At 38.0% G+C, this 19093-nt stretch overlaps 1 protein-coding gene across 5 annotated transcripts in view; it reads right to left on the bottom strand.

Moving 5' to 3' along the window:
* ITPR2 (inositol 1,4,5-trisphosphate receptor type 2) overlaps window positions 1–19093 on the bottom strand; it is a 493421-nt gene that overhangs the window by 295679 nt on the left and 178649 nt on the right. For all 5 annotated transcript variants that reach the window (XR_009265827.1, XM_058743294.1, XM_058743295.1 and 2 more), the window contains 5 exons: window positions 13143–13336; window positions 9206–9335; window positions 7011–7068; window positions 5345–5510; window positions 4171–4344 (listed from right to left, as the gene is read on the bottom strand). Coding sequence is in view for 4 of the 5 variants with exons in the window: in XM_058743294.1 (XP_058599277.1) it covers window positions 4171–4344; window positions 5345–5510; window positions 7011–7068; window positions 9206–9335; window positions 13143–13336 (722 nt within the window). In the remaining variant the exon portion in view is untranslated. The remainder of the gene's footprint in view (window positions 1–4170; window positions 4345–5344; window positions 5511–7010; window positions 7069–9205; window positions 9336–13142; window positions 13337–19093) is intronic.

Raw genomic sequence — 19093 nt, 5'->3', positions numbered from 1 at the left:
TGTATTTTGGATATTAACCTCTTAACAGATATATCATTTGCAAATATTTTCCATTCAGTAGGCTGCCTTTGTGTTTTGTTGATGGTTTCCTGTGCTGTTTAAAAGCTTTTTATTTGGGGGCACCTGGGTAGCTCAGTTGGTTGAGTGTCCGAGTTCTTGATTTCAGCTCAGGTCATGATCCCAGGGTCGTGGGATTGAGCACCATGTTGGGCTCTACACTGAGCTTACTTAATATTCTCTCTCTCTCCTTCTGCCCGTCTCCCCTGCTCATGCTCGCTCTCTCTCTCTCTCTCTCTGTCTAAAATAAAAGTAACTATAAAAGCATTTAAAAAATAAATACAAGCCTTTATTTTGATATAATCCCAGTAGTTTATTTTTGCTTTTGTTTCCCTTGTCTTAGGAGACATATGTAGAAAAATATCTACAGCCAATGTCAAAGAAATTACTGCCTGTGTTTTCCTGTAAGATTTTTATAGTTTCAGGTCTCACATCTAAGTCTTTAATTGGAAGAGTCTCTTAAACATGTGCATCGGGTGACATACAAAAGTTTTCAAAGTAGCATTTCTTTTGGTAGCAAATTTTCTTTAAAAATGCTAGAACTTTAAAGAATGAAAATGTCCACCAACAGTTAACTAGATAAACATGTGCATAAAATGCAATGTGCATTCTAATATATATTAGAAAAAAATCAATGGGTTACAGCTATATATAAACAAGGATGGAGGACAAAAATATACCCAAAACAGACTAAATGAAATATTTTTCATATTTTTTTGTTTTATTTATTTTTTGAGAGGGAGTTTGTGTGTGTGCATGAAAAGGGGAGGGGCAGAAAGAGAATCTCAAGCAGGCTTCAGGTCCAGTGTGGAGCCCCATGTAGGGCTCCAACTCATAGATTATGAGATCATGACCTGAGCTGAAATCAAGAGTCAGACACTGAAACAACTGAGCCACCCAAATGCCCCATGTTCCAGAAATACAAATATGTGTGATAAAACCATTAAGAAAAGCAAGGGAATAATCATAAAGTCAGGAGAATGATTTCTTCTGGGATATGGGGAGGGACTGCAGGGACTCCTTACTGGTAATATTCTATTTCTTAAACTACGTGTTCATTTCAGTAGAATGTGCTACCTCAAGAGCTACTGAATTTGCCATCACAGAAGGGTGGTTTGGTTTTAAGAAATATTTCATGTGAGGTATTCAGAGAGAAAATAAATATCACACAGGAATTGGACTTGATACCCCTATGAGTATATTTTAACCCTAAGATTTCATAATTCGATATCCATCATAGTCAACAGCACAATATGCTGTACATAAAAACCAATAATAATTATAACAAGCATTCACTGACTACTGACTTTGGCAGATGCTATCAGCTGTTCTTTCTTGATAGTAGATTTCATTTTTGTTCTACTATCTATCCTTTCCCACTGTAATTTAGGGGAGGGTATCCTGGAGATTAAGGATCATCTATTACTTAGTCTGAATTAATCTTATAATCCATTGGTTTAGAGGTAAACATGTGGCCCTGCTTTGGTCAAGTAGACATGAGATAGAACCTACTAAGGGATGCCTGGAAAAGGTTTTCTTGCTCCTAAACAGGAGACTCAGAAATGCATGAAAATCATAGATACCCCTTCCTGGTGTTGTCACGCAGGGGCATAATGTCTAGGACGCTGCTGCCATGATGCAACCATGAAAAGACCAGTCTCAAAATTAAGTCTATTTGTGAATAATTACCACACTGAGAAATGAATGAATTAAAGCTGAAGCCTTACTTCTTGACGTGTTGGTAGATAACATGTCACCTTATTGTTTATATTTTCCCACCGGAGTCCTTTTCACTGACACGCCTTGTGCACAGCTTGCTCACTTAATCTTCACAGTATTTCCATGAGCTAAGTGCCATTATTGTGTCCACTGAATAGACTATTAAAAAAACACTTAGGGAATTAAAATAAGTTGCCCAAAGTCACACGTATACTTGGTGGCAAATTCTAGGGTATCTGACCTCAAAACCCATGCTCTCAATACCCTATCCATTCAAGGCCATCTTTCTGTGTCTGTAAGGGCTGAGAAGAAAATCCTGATAGACGGGAGTGTTCCATTATCTGGTCACATGTTTTTTCAGGTGTGAGTCAGTGGCGCTGGAGCAGCAGTGTCGGCAGCAACCAAAGAAGCTTCTTGACCTCTGAATCGTAGCTACGACTGTTTGACCTTGAAATCAATAGTCCAGGGGCAGCCTCCGAAGTGTACACCTCCAGACTTTCCAAAAATATAACTGCTTGTATTAAATCACTTCCTGCTTCAAGTGCCTAAAATTATCACCATTTTCTGAACTGATAAATCCTGTGCTCAACAAATAAATAAATAAATTCCAGCTTCATTGACTTATATTCGTCTGAAATCCCTAGAAAAATAGATTTATAACCCACACAGAATGCAGTTTTATTTTGAAGGCATCCTCAATCAAACACCTTCTCCTTTCTTACATCAAAACATTGCTTATTAAACTGAGAAGGGGGTACCCTGGATATTCACTACGATAGAGGGTCTTTCTCTACTTCTTTCAGTAATTAGGAACTTAAACTTCAGACTAGTGACTCACATCTTTCATGGAACATCTCACCTATACTCTTAACTGATTTTGTGCAAACTTTTACAAAGAGCATAATGCTTTTATCTCTGGTTTAGAGCTGTTCTTTATTTTTAAAAATCCAATGTTCTGGAAGGGGAAGCAACGTTATGTTTATTCCCTAGAACACGTACAAATTATGTATTTGCAAAAGGAAGAGGTATTCCAACCTTGTGAAAGCATAATACATCTCTTATTACCTTTAAATATTATATCAGAAAGCGCAGTCTTACACTAAAGAGCCTGGAATGTATCATCAGAAAGACCCAGGTTAAAATCTCAGCTGAGTCACGCAGAGCTGCCTAATAGTGACGAAATCCTTGGGTTTTCTGAGCTCCAGCTGACTCATCCTTAGAAATGTGATCTAACTCTCTCCAAAGTTTGTTGTAACATACAAAATGAGATACCGTGTATGAAAATGTCTGCTTTAAGACTTGATGTATAGCAGGTACTAAATTAATATGAAATGTCCTCTTATTTCTTAAATATGCTATGGAAGAACTCTACTTCAACAACAACAACAAATCTGGTCATGAAAGAAATTTATACGGAGTAGAAATTCTACATTCTAGTAACTTACATTATAAAATCACAGAAAAAGGTGCTAACAGATTCAGTCAAAAGTTTTGTGCAGATTAGTGGTAAGTGGTCCTGAGACAAGGAACCCACCAGAGGAACCCACCAGAGGAACTTCCCTTTCCACATGTTGAGGACTCAAATTATTTCCCACTCCATCTTCACCTTTCACTACACAATACTTTGGGTATTCCAGCAAACAGAGAAGCTGTGGTAGGCAGACCCTACCTAAATAGTCTACATTCCTACAGATTAAAAAACAACTAAATAAAACACTAGATAGGCATTTAAGAAATAATATCTTATCGATTATGATGTTGGCATTGGTCTGCTAAGTGTTACCATTAAAATACAGTTTTAAAAACTTTAGACGGTTATTTAGTATTTAGTGAAATGTGAAAACGGCAACTAATTAACCCACTGAAAACTAAAACCTATACAACAGAAGACATAGGATCACCATCTTACCACTCTTTAGAGCCAATGCAGAATTTTGCTATTTTCATGCTGTCACTAAAGCAGATTGTTCCAGTTAGCTATTTTTATGTATTATATAAGGATATGCAATAAAGAAAGGAATAATTTACAGGTTGGCAGTAAACAGCCACGGTGAATGGTGGTGACAAAACTTCACCTCTTTATTCAAGTCTATGCTTAGGACCCACTCCTTCTTTGTCCATCTGACTCCATCCTATTGTCCTGATTCCTGGACTGTCGGATGTATCGTGAAAAGGAGAGAGAGTGAAAAAGTAGGCAAATGAGCTAAGAAGTGATAGCAATTGGAGAGAACTAATTCCAAAATACAGGTGTAGGGAGTTAACTGATTTGGCAAATAAAAAGTTGATGCTGTATTACTCAGAATAAAATTTTTCTTTATGAACAACTTTGGCTAGATGGCATATGACTTAAGAAATTGAAAAATCATTATTTCCAAAAATATCTTGAAAACGAACCTCAATTGGCTCTTCACCACCTTTTACTTGACTTTCACCCATTTCTCCATTCTCATAGCTGCTGCTCTTCTCAACCCATAACTCAGATTTTTCTACAGTGAGTCGAAGCTGGTCTAGATCCGCCTTGATCTGCTTGTAGTTATCTACATCTTGATTGGACACCAGCAATTGCACCTGGAAACAGAAAACTCTGAACCCTTAATGTACTTAAGGAAATTCCTTCATTCCTATTTCAATTATGTCAAAAATCCCAGGTCTTTTAAGCTGTTCCTCAGTTGAAGTTTCATGTTTCTAGAATATTTGTGGATATTTTAGATGTATATTGAGCATGAAAACTTACCTGGAGGTATCTGTGAACACTAAGCCAATATATAAAGAATTATAAATTTTTAAAAAGTGAGTCCTAGCAAAGTGCTAAGGAGTAATGTAAAATAAAAGATACCTCAACTCTAGTTTCACTGCTAAAGTTCATTTCTCCAAGAGTCTATGTGATTGAAAAGAGGTAGAAATACAAAAATAAATGGAAGAAAATTCTGATACAGTCTAAACCTCATGGTATAAACTTTGATTTTATTATAATTTATGTGTATAATATGACATATCCAAATATATGCACTATTATGTCTATTTTTTTAGTCTTGGAATTATTTCGTATTTTAATAGATTCTTATAAAACTTCCTAATGAAGATCAGCCCTTTATTAAATAAAATAAATATTAGTGAAACACATGTAAGCACTTAGGTATTATTCATGAATAGTCTCAAGACTGATGTCATTCAGATGACAAAGAAAAAGATTAGATCCAAAACAGTTCCTTTCTTTCACCTGTATACATTTTGTCCTATCCAAATTTATCAGTAAAGTCTGGGGTCAAAATAATAGCCGTGGCAACAAGATTCCTAATATGGTATTACCCCCCAGCACCTTCCTAAATCTTTGTGCCTGTCATTTACATTAAAGATATTAACTGAAAATCACTCGTGGGGAACTCTTTGTAAAGTAGATCATGTCTTGGCTTAAGACAAGGCCACATCTATCTTTAAAAATAGAAAGCATCTCCAGGAAAAGCCTCACAGTCTCATTAACTCTGCAACCATGAAGTCAGGTTGGATGTTATAGACAACATTTTCGGAGCTTCCGCTCTGGCACCATTGAGGGGCTACTCAATCTTACCTGTTTAAATGCCTGTAAAACTTCGGCTCTCTGGCTAAAGTGCTTGAACAGTAGTTGCAGGGCCCCTGATAGCAGAGGCGGGTAGTCGTGCATGATCAGATGAATGAGGACCCGTAAAAATGTCCTGCCTCCTTCATCATCAAGTTGAACTGGATTTTTCTCCTTTCTATAAAACCAACAATGATTCTACAATAACTTATATTTACATAAAATCTATTCATAAGTGGTATTCAAATTATGTATACATTCTCAGAGCTATATATTCCTTTCCTCCCCAAAAAACTGGAAAATAAAAAGCAAAATAATTTTACACTTTTCTTCCCCCCTCATGTAACTGATCAAGAAACAAAGCACAAAGAAAAGCCTGTGTTATGTGTCCACGAAAAGCAGGGGTGACCAACCCTCCAAATATGTCCGAGATGGAGGGGGTTCCCAGAACGGAAGACTTTTCAGAGCTCGTACTGGGAAGGTACGAGGCCAACCAGGATGAGTTGCTCACTTCGACATAGACAAAGGCTAGAAATCTAAATCGATCCAAAAAATCTCGACTCTAGTACTGAGAAGAGATACTAGGAGGGATGTACAGCAACAGCTGACTTTCCCCAGAACCCTAGAGACCCCTCCACGACAGGTAGTGACAGCTGGGAAAAGGACAAGGGCGTACACCCACACACACACATGTGGACACAATCACCAGAGCTGCTCTGGGTATTTGCTATACTCAGACACTGGGCAAGACCGCACTGGAGGAAGAGGTCCATTTATTTCAAGGTGAAAAATCATACACTGATTCATTATCTATCTCTTCTCAGGAATAATGAAGTACTTGAATAGGAAAACACAACAATAACAACAACAAAATCCACCAAAACAACATGAAAACAAAGCTGAACCAAATGTTCACTAGAGATAAAAATCCTTTTTGGTTCCCTTGATTCTTCATTCTTGTTTGTCTTTCTAACCAAAGAAAATGCAACAAAGGGCTTAGTGTGAAATTTGTTTAGTTTCTCATGGCAAACCTATAACAGAAATGAATGCTAGAAACTCAGTAAGTTGTAGCTTAGACATTTCAGGTTCATTTTTTTTTTCCCTTTACTTTTCTTTTTTACTGCTATTAGTTTTCATTTCTGAAAAGGAAAGAAGCAACTTTAAAACAATAAACGTCGGGGCTCCCAGTAACAAAGGAGGGTAGCCATGCCAGAGGCACGTTTTCTTTAATCATGGATATTTCCAACAGGCAGCAAATAGCTTTATTTCTCACAAATAGTTAATGATAACATTGAAAGAAGTTACTTCCTTGCCTCAAATTTTTTTAGATTCAGGCAAGCGATGTTTTGCAAGACACAGCGCTACTGATACCAAGGGACTTAAAGGGCATTCGCGTGCTGTCATTATTTGAGGAAAGAAAAGCAAAAAGAATTCAGGGAAAAGTTCAATACACTGATCTCATCTCTCTTGTCTTTTTCCCCCTGGCCTACCTAAAAGAAAAGCTAGGCTTTCCTCTTCTACAGTAAATTAGCAGCTTCATTTCTGGCAGAAATTATGTTGCCAACAATAAAGGATCTAAAATTAAATAAATATCGGGAGGTAAACAATAGCAAAGTATCAATAAAATTCTAAGCAAAAATCGTATTCACAAGATAAAGCCACAGACGTGTTACTATACCTTCCAGCAAACATCGTTTCTGCCTGAGCTGCGATTTCATCTATATCAGGAACAATCGCTACAAAGACAAAGGGTAAAATCCATTCTTTATCTTATCATAATTAGGAGTCACAATATTTATATTGATATTAGCACACCTAAAAATATTTTGCCTTCATTCCTTCCTGCCAGGAAAAGTCAATCGTTTAAAAAGCCGCAATATAATTTCACTTACATATCAACGTTTTAAACAAAGTTTACATTTTGAAACATATATTGCTACAAAGATATATTTAGATCAGAAAGCACCATTTACAAAGTTGCATCACCTGTATAAACATATATATATGCATCAGCTACACACACACACACATTTCCAAACAACATGGTCCTTTCAGAATGCTCCTCTTCTACAATTCCATCCCTTCTTCTTATGGGACATTAATTTTCTTATGCGAACCAATCGTGATTCCTCACCCATCCTCACCACCAATATTTTGAAGATATCTTTCTTAAAATAACACATTTAAATAAGTACATTATTTATTTCTCATCTCCGAAGCACAAAACAAAGCAGAGCAAGCAAGAAAGAAAGAAAGAAAGAAAGAAAGAAAGAAAGAAAGAAAGAAAGAAAGAAAGAAAGAAAGAAAGAAAGAAAGAAAGAAAGAAAAAGAATTCTCCCCAGAAAGCTCTCTCTTCCAGACTCAACCAATGAAAGAGATCAGGTAAATCAGAAAGAACTGGTTTTCTGAGGGTTCCCTCCCATACTTTACTGACACTTGGAGCTTCTATTTCCAGAAGTCTGGCTTCTGAGAGCCAATAATTTTTATGATACTGTCAATGCAACTGCCAGCTAGGCTCTCTGGTTCAGCCACGTGACTCCTGGAAATGGCCCTCTGGGGTTCTATACTTCCGGGAAACATAAAAACAATACTGTTGCAAATGTACCAGAAGTGACTTCTCACGTAGGCAAACTTAACCCATCTACAGAGGCATGCTGCCTTCTGGATGGTTCTAAGGAGTCAGAGAGCTGAGTGGTCTACCACTCATTTTTTTTTTAATTTTTTTTTAACGTTTATTTATTTTTGAGACACAGAGAGACAGAGCATGAATGGGGGAGGGGCAGAGAGAGAGGGAGACACAGAATCGGAAGCAGGCTCCAGGCTCTGAGCCATCAGAGCCCAGATGCCCGACGCAGGGCTTGAACTCACGGACCGCGAGATCATGACCTGAGCTGAAGTCGGACGCTTAACCGACTGAGCCACCCAGGCGCCCCGGTCTACCACTCATTTTAACTACACACTTACAATCACAGAATCATTCCTGCCAAATCGAATGACAGGGAAAAAAGAGGAGGTTCCCTGACACTTTCATACTGGTTGCGATTAGAAGAACATTTCATATTTGTACACAAATCTGATCCTCAGAAAAAGAATTCAGTTACCTGGCTAAATCTTTAATACAGTAGTTTCTAGACTGCTGTTACTGGCCTGACCTATTCAGAAACATGGAAATGTAGTATTTCTTAGGTTTCATAAGGTATTCTCTACAGTCACAAAATTTTTACAGTAATTCTTACGCTCTTTCTTCACTATGCTCCTACACACGGAGATAAGAGTGGTTTTCATTCTTACATTTTTAAATGTGAAAAATTGACATATGGTACCAGTTCATAACCATGCAAAGTAAGTGCACGCACACACACACATCACCACCCTCATTCAGACCTTTGGGAGATACCATGTCTTTGTTCTTGAGCTGGGCAACAGCTTCCTAAAAATCACCTTTCTTCCCGAAAGCTACATTTCACACTGCTCTTTGATCAAGCAAAAAAGTCTCCCTTGGACTTTCACCAACACGGTATGGTGCTTACAAGATTCAGGCCCTGAAACTGGAGAGACCTCTGAGGGAATCCCTCCTCCACTACTTTCGTGACCTTTAGCCAGTAATTTAACCCATCTGACCTCGGTTTTCTTATCTGTAAAGTGGCACATAAACAGTACCTCTCCCTCATCGAATTGTGAAGGCTACAAAATTAACTGCATTCTGAGGACTTAGCACCAAGTAACTGCAAACATCCTCCAAGACGTTCTAGGCTCTGTCTCAGTTCCTTCATGTCATTGGTGGATATGGTTTCTGCATTTGTGTCTCCTAGAAATATTACTATGTCTTAAAATATGAACGCTACAGGGTGAATATTGTCACAAAGGAGGTACCTGATGGTAGTAATGTATCTGGAGAGCCACTGGCAGATGCTTCAGCGTTTTCATTATTCTCTCCAAATTCCTTCTTATATATTGACAGCATATATGAGATCCTATAATCCAGTCTGACACTCAGGATAAACTACAAGGAGCATTAAAAACATAATTTTATTAGCATCATGTTTAAAACGACAGTTCATTGCACCAAGAACAACGTAACTATTAACATTTCACACGAACTAATTACAAATCTCAGCTCTTAACACTCCAGTTGCATACATGCTCATCAGCCATAAAGCTAACAAGAGTGATGCATTTCCATTAGCCAATGTCAGTAAAATCCCAAAGCAGTTTTTTAGGAAAAAGAAAACGATTCCCCCATGATTACTCTGAATATTCCAGACCAAGGTATCCAATGAGTCTGGATGAAGAGGTAATGATGACTATTTCACTGAGCATTTTGCGGAGGTAACATTGGCTCTGGGAGGAGACTGCTGGTGCTGTGATTTTCATTCACACACAGAGAGGCTAAACTTCCAGGTACTATAGTGTGGATTCTGGCTCTACCACAATCAGTTTGGGATCTAGGCTACAAAAGGACAGCTGAGAAAGCAGCATCCAAATATACCATGGATTAGCTTCATTGGTGCTTGCTTTCCCTTGGATTATGTTGTTGAACTTGCCTCCTTAACTAACACGTTGAGAGACACTAAGGGAATAAGGCAATAAGGTTCCTGCCTGTGCTGGGTACTATGAAGAATGCAAACACTTGAAATCCCTGCTCTCAAGAAGCCTATGCCTGAATTGGGAAAACAAAATATAGCATGGTTAACATAATTAGAAAATTATCGAGGGGCGCCTGGATGGCTCAGTCGGTTAAGCATCCAACTTCGGCTCAGGTCATGATTTCACAGTTTGTGAGTTCAAGCTCTGTGTCGGGCTCTGTGCTGACAGCTCAGAGCCTGGAGCCTGCTTCAGATTCTATGTCTCCTTCTCTGCCCCTCCCCTGCTCATGCTCTGTCTCTCTCTGTCTCTCAAAAATAAATAAAAACGTTAAAAAAGTGTCAAGAACTAAATCAGGCTGCACAGACTTCAGTGGAGATCAGAGAAAGAAAAAGTATGTGCTATAGAATTCTGAGTGGAGAAGGGAAACAATAAAGAAGTGGTTTAATACGAGGTTCCCTTCCATCCCAGCTTGCCTGAAATAAGCCTAGTTTAAGCTTTTGTTGCAGTAAAATTACTATTAGTGCCCCCTACACTCTCAAAAGAGCCTCGTTTGGACAGTAACCAATAACGGACATGTATGGTACCATCTGACCTGATCTCCTACCATTTCTGTGACTCCTGTATCACACCCCTCCCTCCCTGGTCCTTCCCCCCTCCCTTCTTGCATTCTCCCTCTCACACTGCTCTGTTCCAACAGCACTGGATATTTCTTTCTTGCCTTCTCACATTTGTTCAGTGTCCACTTTACCTTGAAAATTCTCTTCCACCCAGAACAACTAGCCTTTGAGATACCCTCCAAGATCCAGTTTAAATCCCTTTTCTAAAGAAGCTTTCCCTGGTTCCCCAATCCAAACCAACTGTTCTCTTTTTTGCTCACCCAACCCATTATTTACACCTATTTGTCTCTTGGCTACCTAATACATCTATTATTTATTCTCTGTCTCTCTGTTTCTATCTCTCTCTCTCCTCTGCTAGCCGTCTATGCTCCTTATGGGCAACAAACATGCTTCATGTCAATAAACATTTGCTAAGCCAGGTACTAAGAAAGGTACTTGAGGGTACAAAAAAGTTGCCAAGGATATAAGACCTGACTTTGAAGAGCATATAACATAGAAGGGTAACAAACACCAAAGAGTCTCTTTTACGAGCATGTGGTGAGTGCTACAATACATACAGGTTGAATGGATTCTAGTTAAGGGGATTTCAAAACAGGGAACAGATTGTGGGAAAACAGGCCGAGAGGGGGCCATTGGATTTGGTAGCCTTGAGCAGAAGGGTGGGGACAGAAACTGATTGCAGGTGCTTGAAAGGAAGTGTTTTAAAAAAAAAAAACTACATAAAGAATAAATTAATAAGACACTAATTGGTGAAACACTTATTACATTTTCGTTGAAGATTAGTGCTCATAGACTTGTATTTTATTTTTTTAAATGTTTATTTATTTTGAAAGAGAGAGAAAGGGAGTGAGCAGGAGAGGAGCAGAGAGAGTGTGAGACAGAGAATCCCAAACAGGCTCTGCAGTGTAAACACGGAACCCGACGCAGTGCTTGAAATCACAAACCATGAGATAGTGACCTGTGCCAAAACCAAGAGTTGGACGCTTAACCCACTGAGCCATCCCAGCACCCCTAGATTTTATTTATAAATAGAACCAAAATAAAAACTTTCATCTTCCAATATATTTAATTGTGAAACATAAATGGAAGGTAGGAAAGGGGCAAAGGGAAGAATAAAAACAAATGCAGAGAAAGATAGTTGAGAGAGGGCCAAAGATAGAGAGAGAGAATGAGAGAGAGAAATAAAAAGAGAGATACATAAAATATGGGGGAAAAGAAAGGAAGACCCTGTGAGGAGGAAGAGCTGGCAGGAAGCAGGAGACTTGCGTAAGGAATGTAGCTACAAAGAAATTCTTGAAGAGGTGTTCTAAGAAAGAAACGTATTCAAGAGCAGCACATAGGAGCGCAGACAGAGTGAAGCAGACCCAGACACGGAACACAAAAATCAGAGTGAGGAAAGAGTTTCAACAAGAAATACATTAAAAGCCCGAAAGAGGCAGCAAAGAAAGGTCAGCCCTAATCTGTCCCACCGCAGTAGTATCTCCATCTCATCATTTTTGAGCTGTTAGAGAATGTTTTTCAAACGCTGATCTTCTGTAACTGGGGCTAAAATGAGGTCACATATTTTACAGGTTGTCCAGTGAGTAGGATGATGTTAAGCTATGGGCCCATTAGATCCGCAGGTCAGGTGATCACTACCTTTCTCAGTTTAAGAAAAGGAGAACTAAGTGATTTTTCAGGGTCATGAACACAGGGTTGGGAGGCCTGCCAATATTTCTCAGGATTCAGCCTTTGGAATTCCTGGAGGAAATGTGAAACCCTTTATGATTATAAATCTAATTACTTTAAATAAAAATGTACAGACCCTTCCAGGACTACTAACCCACTTCTGGTAGTTCAGTCTACATTAAATTATGATGAAAGACCTAGTAAATTGTATCCAGAATCTTAATAGACCCTTGAAAACTCCAGGCTCCATTCTCCAAATCTGGAATAAATGCTATAATTAAAGTATCATAAAACTACTTTCCAAACTTGAAAAAATATATAAGAATTCACAGCTACAGTAATAGGGAATTTATTCACTAAACCAAGGGGAATAAAATAATAATTTATCTCCTTTAAATTCACAGAGCTAGGTATTAGACTATGTTAATTTTAAATATATATATTATTCCTAGCCTCAAAAGCACAAAGATAGTCACTTATATAAAATACAAAAACCAATTATTAACATTTTGCTAATAATAAATAAAATTTCATTTCAGTTTCTTGCTACAGTGATAAACCTGGATACCCAGAATTACATATCCAATTCAATTAAAAATAGAAATAGAGTTAGAATTCAGTCTCAAGTTTGCCTGCTCTGAAATCCTTAAATGAAGGTAAAATGAAATCAGGGTCAATACTAAATGAGAAAATGCATACGAAAGAGGTTTTGTCAACCTCAAAGCACTCCACAATCGTTAGATATCACCATTAATACATTTAATGGAAATGAACAAATGTAATTAATATGTTAAATAGTGTCATTAACTTAAAAGAAATAAATTAGATCAATAGCATTTCAGAATATTTCCACAGTGATGTGGAACAAAGTCTGTAAGAAAGTTAAACCAAGAAGCTCAATTAGGTGTTTGTCACTTTGCTTCCATTATGCAGCATACCTGTAAAATCTCAATAATCTTCAGTTTGGTGTCCATCACGGTCACGTCCTCAGGCTCTACAGGGCTTCCTTGCTTGCTGGGGTGGATGCTGGGCTGAACGTCAGGCACACTCATGGGGAAGATAGAGCCTCTACTGAGTACCATTTGGGTCATCATCTCTCCCACCCCATGGATGGTTCTCATGACATTGTTTCCTAGCAAAAGAAAAGCCCTTAAGTCAATACACACAACACCTGGGGAAACAGATATAATATCCAGTTGGTCAAAACCAGACTGGAAACGTGACAGGAAAAGTAATGACATTAGAAAGAATAGCATCAACACTGTTCTGGCTCTTTCCTTACAGACATAGGGAAGGTCCTGACAGACGCATTTCAAACTGACAGATTTTAAAAATGAAAGTTTACTTTTCTCAGAAAATGCTTTCAAATGAGGTACCAAGGATGAGTTGTGGTAGCTCTGATAACATCCAAGGCAGGTCCTTCTGGGACACAGTAAGTCCTCTCAACTGTCACACCAATAAGCTCTAACTTTTATAATAATGTGAAAGAACCCTACGATAAATGAGTTACATGAAAGCATGTAAGTGGTGACTAGCATCCTAATCCTACCCTCAAACCAAGGACTTCATAGCTTTGCTTTCATAATGCTTATGAGGAGGATTGTTTTAACCTCATTTTAAGAAAAATTTCATCTGGGGAAGAAGCATGTATTTGCCGATACACTTCCCATTCCTTCATCCCATTTGAATAAAAAAATCATTATTCAAAATCCACAAAAAGCAATTATGTTTGAGGTAATCACAAAAACAATTTAGTGACAAACATGATCATTTTCGGGACATCCGGGTAGCTCAGTCAGTTAAATGTCCGACTTTGGCTCAGGTCATGATCTCACAGTCTGTGGGTCCGAGCCCCGCATCGGGCTCTGTGCTGACAGCTCAGAGTCTGGAGCCTGCTTCGGATTCTGTGTCTCCCTCTCTCTGCCCCTCCCACTGCTCACACTGTCTCTCTCTCTCCCTCTCTCTCTCTCTCTCTCTCTCTCTAAAAAATAAGCATTAAAATTTTCTTTTAAATTATCATTTTCAAAAAGGCATCACCCTCTTTCTACATCTTCTGTGTTTGACTTCTCATTCATTTGTCCTCCAGTAAAATTGCATGTACACTCATTCCTTCACTGAGCATGAGCAGCTGTACCAAAGCAACCTCCTGACACTGCTCCAATTTATTTTCTCCAGTCTAACTGCTGTTTCTCACTTCTCAGTTCCTACAACAGGCAGGAAGGATTCAAAAGAACAATTGTCTACTTTTCTTTCAAAACAGTGGTCTTTACTTCCTGTATGCTCATGGAACTTTGCCTCAGGCAAAGGCCTAAGAATCTAGCAAATAATTTTCCTTTCCCTAAGAGTCTCAGGGTATATACCAGGGAATAAATAAATACACACACACACACACACACACACACACACACGTACATCAGGAGAAAGGGAAATGGAAATAAGATGGGATGAGATAAAACTCTCAGCTCTAATTGAAGAGTATAATCTGTTGGAATATCTACATGATTGGAAGGCAAACCAATAAAGAAAAGGAAAATATTTAAAGGATGACCCCCAAAAACTCTTGATGGTCTTGTGCAGACCAACCCGCAATTATCATCAAGCCACTAGTAATCACTGTGAAAAGTGAAATCCCTTTTAAAACTTATTATCTTATCCATATATGAAAAAAATACATATAGTAAAGGGTAGTGCTCAAATAGTACACTTGTGAGGTGGCAAATAAGTAACAATTTTTTTTTCTTGAGTGGCATTTTCCAGGCAGAAGTTAAGTTTGGTTTTCATTCTGAGAGTCTATAACCTTTTCTTTGACTGCTGTTTGCATAAACCAAAAAGCAGGCAGGCAATAAGAAAAAATATATGTGAAAGGTAACTTCCAGGTTTGGACGAGATTGAGACCACGGATTTGAAAGAGGCCTATTTTCTACCAGAACAACTTCGAGGAGAAGATTGCTGCATTGTCTGCGGTTCTCAAGCAATCAGAGCAGTTGACTTCTTCCAACCCCCGCCCCCCATGTTTGCCACGTGGACTGCAGGGTTGCACATCTGATTGTTGGTAATGGTTTCAGGTGACCACCATTTAACCAGTACATTTACCTGAATCTTGATTCGAATATGTATATGTGTTAGCCTCCAAGAGATGCTTTCTTACCACTAACACAGAACAGCCTCCTTTGTTATTCCTACCCCCTGATTCACACAGAAATCCTTGGCACCCACAGTCTCTGCATCTTATTTAGATTTGCATGGAAAATAATCATTTAATCCAAACGATTATTACACAGAAAGTTAGCCCAGACAATTCTTTTTCCCCAAATATAGATCCTGTCACCAAGAAATTAAAATCTAGAGACCAGAACCATAACAATACATAACACATGTTGTCAGTGACATGGACGGGTTCATTCCAATTCCACCATATCCTTAGATGCCTGTGGCACGTGGTCACCACAAAACTCTCCTGACATCTCCATGTATGGCCAAATGAGAGGTCTCAAATTAAAAGATGCTATATTTTCTGGAGTTGCTTAGTGGTGATGAGAAGTGCTTAAATTGTGAACTATCACAGCTTGGAAAACTATAGTCAAATGCCACATAAATCACAGATGTGCAAGGCTCCCAAGTATCCATTTTTCCACAGACAAATTTCTGATTCTAGACTATTGAGATAAGTCACAGGCCATCAGTTGTCAATGCTGCCAAAGAAGAAATGTTACCATTTCTCTTCTCAACTATAATTAGTTAATACTACTAAGAAGTTTTCAGTGGAAAAGCTACTTTATTATCATATAAACCCTGTGGACAAACTAACCCCTAAAAGTCCAGCTTTTCTATGTCTTTCATTTTAACCCAGCAGCCGGAATTTGGATTTATGTATAAAGGGTGTTGAGATGGTTTGAAAAAATGGGTTTAATGTTTGTTAAGCAAAAAGAAGAAAGAAGGAGTTGCTTAGAAGTAAAAGCAGATGAGGATGCCTGGGTGGTGCAGTGTCAGACTCTTGATTTAGGTTCAGGTCATGATGTCATGGTCATGAGATCGAGCCCTGTGTGGGGCTCTGCACTGACATCATGGAACTTGCTTGGGATTCTGTCTCTCCATCTCTCTCTGCCCCTAAACTGTGTGTGCTCTCTCTTGAAATAAATAAATAAACATGGAAAGAAAGAAAGAAAGAAAGAAAGAAAGAAAGAAAGAAAGAAAGAAAGAAAGAAAGAAAGAGAAAGAGAGAAAGAAAGAAAGAGAGAAAGAAAGACAGAAAGAGGGAAAGAAAGAAAGAAAGAGAAAGAAGGAAAGAAAGAAAGAAAGAAAGAAAGAAAGAAAGAAAGAAAGAAAGAAAGAAAGAAAGAAAGAAAGAAAAAGAAGGAAGGAAGGAAGGAAGGAAGGAAGGAAGGAAGGAAGGAAGGAAGGAAGGAAGGAAGGAAGGAAGGAAGGAAGGAAAGCAGATGGATTTTTCAGGTTCTTTTACTTTATGATTGTACGGATAGTTTTACTAATCCTAATTCCCTCAAGAGAAAAACTTGAAAGTAAGACAGGTATGCTAAATGCATAATGCGAATGGTGACTGGGGGTGGACTGAGAACACACTGTTTGTTTCTTTGTTTTTCTGATTGTTCTAATGAGTCAAGTTTCCATTACCAATTCCAGAGAAATAAAACACAATATGAAATCTACATAACACTAAAGCTGTGCTGACCATGATTTAATTTTACCTATTCAGAAGTCATGTTACTGCTGGTGAGCACTACTGAGCTCAACAATCATTGAGAGTTATGTGATATTCTAGAAAGTATAACTTGGTTGAAATTAACTTTATACCTATTGGTATTTTATTTAAAATCACCTTTATTTATTATCTTTTTCTATTAGAAATACTATTCTCTTTTAGATACATAAGACTAGAAACAGTAATTTGAATTTGTTTAGATTTCAAAAAGGCATTTCTGGGATCTTCTCAGCATTTATAAGAGATAAATGAAATATTTGATTAGAAGAGTCTGGGAATAATTTTCACGGCAATTTAATTGCTCTGTGACTACTAAAGTCAGCTCAGCATTTTATAATAAAAGCCAAAAATATGGATAACCCAAAAAACCATTCTTACTTCCCTGAAACATACTTTCATAGTTGAATTTGAAAAAATGCATCTGCTGTTATCATAATTCATTTGAAACAGAATGATATTAAACCATAAAGACATGACTCAGGAAATCTTCCCTCCCTGCTCAGCAGCCTCTTATAAACCTCTACTTGCTGCTAGACGCCCACACTTTAGAATTGGAGCAGTTTTCTATTTTGAACATTCTCTGGAGCAGTGCTTCCTCCCAGTGGTTGAGGGTTTGGTTATAAAAGGACTTTTACACATGCAAAAAAAAAAAAAAAAAACCCAAAAAGATTAACATAAGATGAAAGCCTTAATTAAGCTAGGGATACAAGCAGAATAATGGGTACCATGATATCAAAGTTAGATCATGGTATTGTAGAGAGCTAGATATCCAGTCTCTGTCAGGTTTTTAGGCTTTGTGCTGGACCTGGTGGGAATTTACTGTTCCTGCGCTTAGAGTTCCCTTAACCAGATGCTCACTTAACTTGCTTTCTCACATCCTCAGATAGACTTCTTCTGGCCACTCTCTCTCTGAAAAAGGACTGCCATCATTCTGAACCCACGTACCTGCTTTACATTTCAGTCATGGGGCATTATCACCATCTCACATCATATTTTATATTTGTTTATGTGTTTATTGTATACTCCCCTCAGAAAAACATAAGCTCCATGAAAACAAAGATTCTGCCTAGTTTACTGCTCTATCTCCAACTCCTGGAATAGTACCTGACACACAGCAGTCATTCAATCACTGTTTGCTAGATTAATGCACTAATAAAAGAAAAAAAGATTTGGTAAATGAGTTATTAAAAATGAGATTGACATTTTTACTTTAAAATTGGATCTTATTACATTAGAAATAGCCCATCTTTCATTAAGGTAAGTTTTTGCTTGCTTTCCTTTATACTTTCCTAAATTTTCTAAATTTTTTCAAAAAGTACGTATAATTTCATGTTACTTAAAAACTTTTCCATTAAATAGAAAGGAAGTAATAAAATAGATATCAGTGAGATAAGGGAAATAATAAAATCTGCCCTTATCAAGGGCAAATAACATCCCATGTATTTTGTTGGGCCAAATATATCCTAGTAGAGTGGGGGCTTGGGGGGCCCATCCCACTTTACTCAAGCAGAAAGTGGTTAAGCTTCTGATAGAGGTCAACCAGTAACAACATGCAGCTTTTTCCCCAATACCATGATGCTTTGCTAATAGCCCATCACCTTACAAGTTTCCAAACATTTTATACTAGAACTCAGAAAACCTACCAAATGCAGAAAGCAAAGATTCTTCTTTTAATATTGTTGGGTTTTTTTTAAGTAGGCTCAATGCCCAACATGGGGCTTGAACGCACCACCCTGAGATTAAGAGTTACATGCTCTACTGACTGAGCCAGCCAGGCACCCCCAGAAAGCAAAGATTCTAATTAAAACTGTGTGCTAAATATGTGGAATTACTATCAATCATATAATAAACTTGGTCACATTATCCTCAAGTGAATTTATCCAACGAGTTTTTATTGTACATGATGGGCCACACACTACTCGTAGCATTTTATTTTTATTGCACAATTTAATCTTAAGGATAGCTCCTGTTCAGAACGTAGTTATTGTTTTTATAAATTTCTTTTAATATTTTTTTGAGAGAGAGAGAAAGAGAGAGAGAGAGAGAGAGAGAGAGAGAGAGAGAGCACAAGTGGGGGAAGGGCAGAGAGAGAGGGAGACACAGAATCCCAAGCAGGCTCTGGGCCTGGGTGCGGTACCTGGGTGGCTCGGTCTGTTGAGAGTCTGTCAGATC

This window comes from Neofelis nebulosa, chromosome 8 (genome assembly GCF_028018385.1).
Source record: "Neofelis nebulosa isolate mNeoNeb1 chromosome 8, mNeoNeb1.pri, whole genome shotgun sequence".
Lineage (NCBI taxonomy): Eukaryota > Metazoa > Chordata > Mammalia > Carnivora > Felidae > Neofelis > Neofelis nebulosa.
Note: the sequence above shows the minus strand (reverse complement) of the source record. Positions and strands in the feature narration are given on the sequence as shown.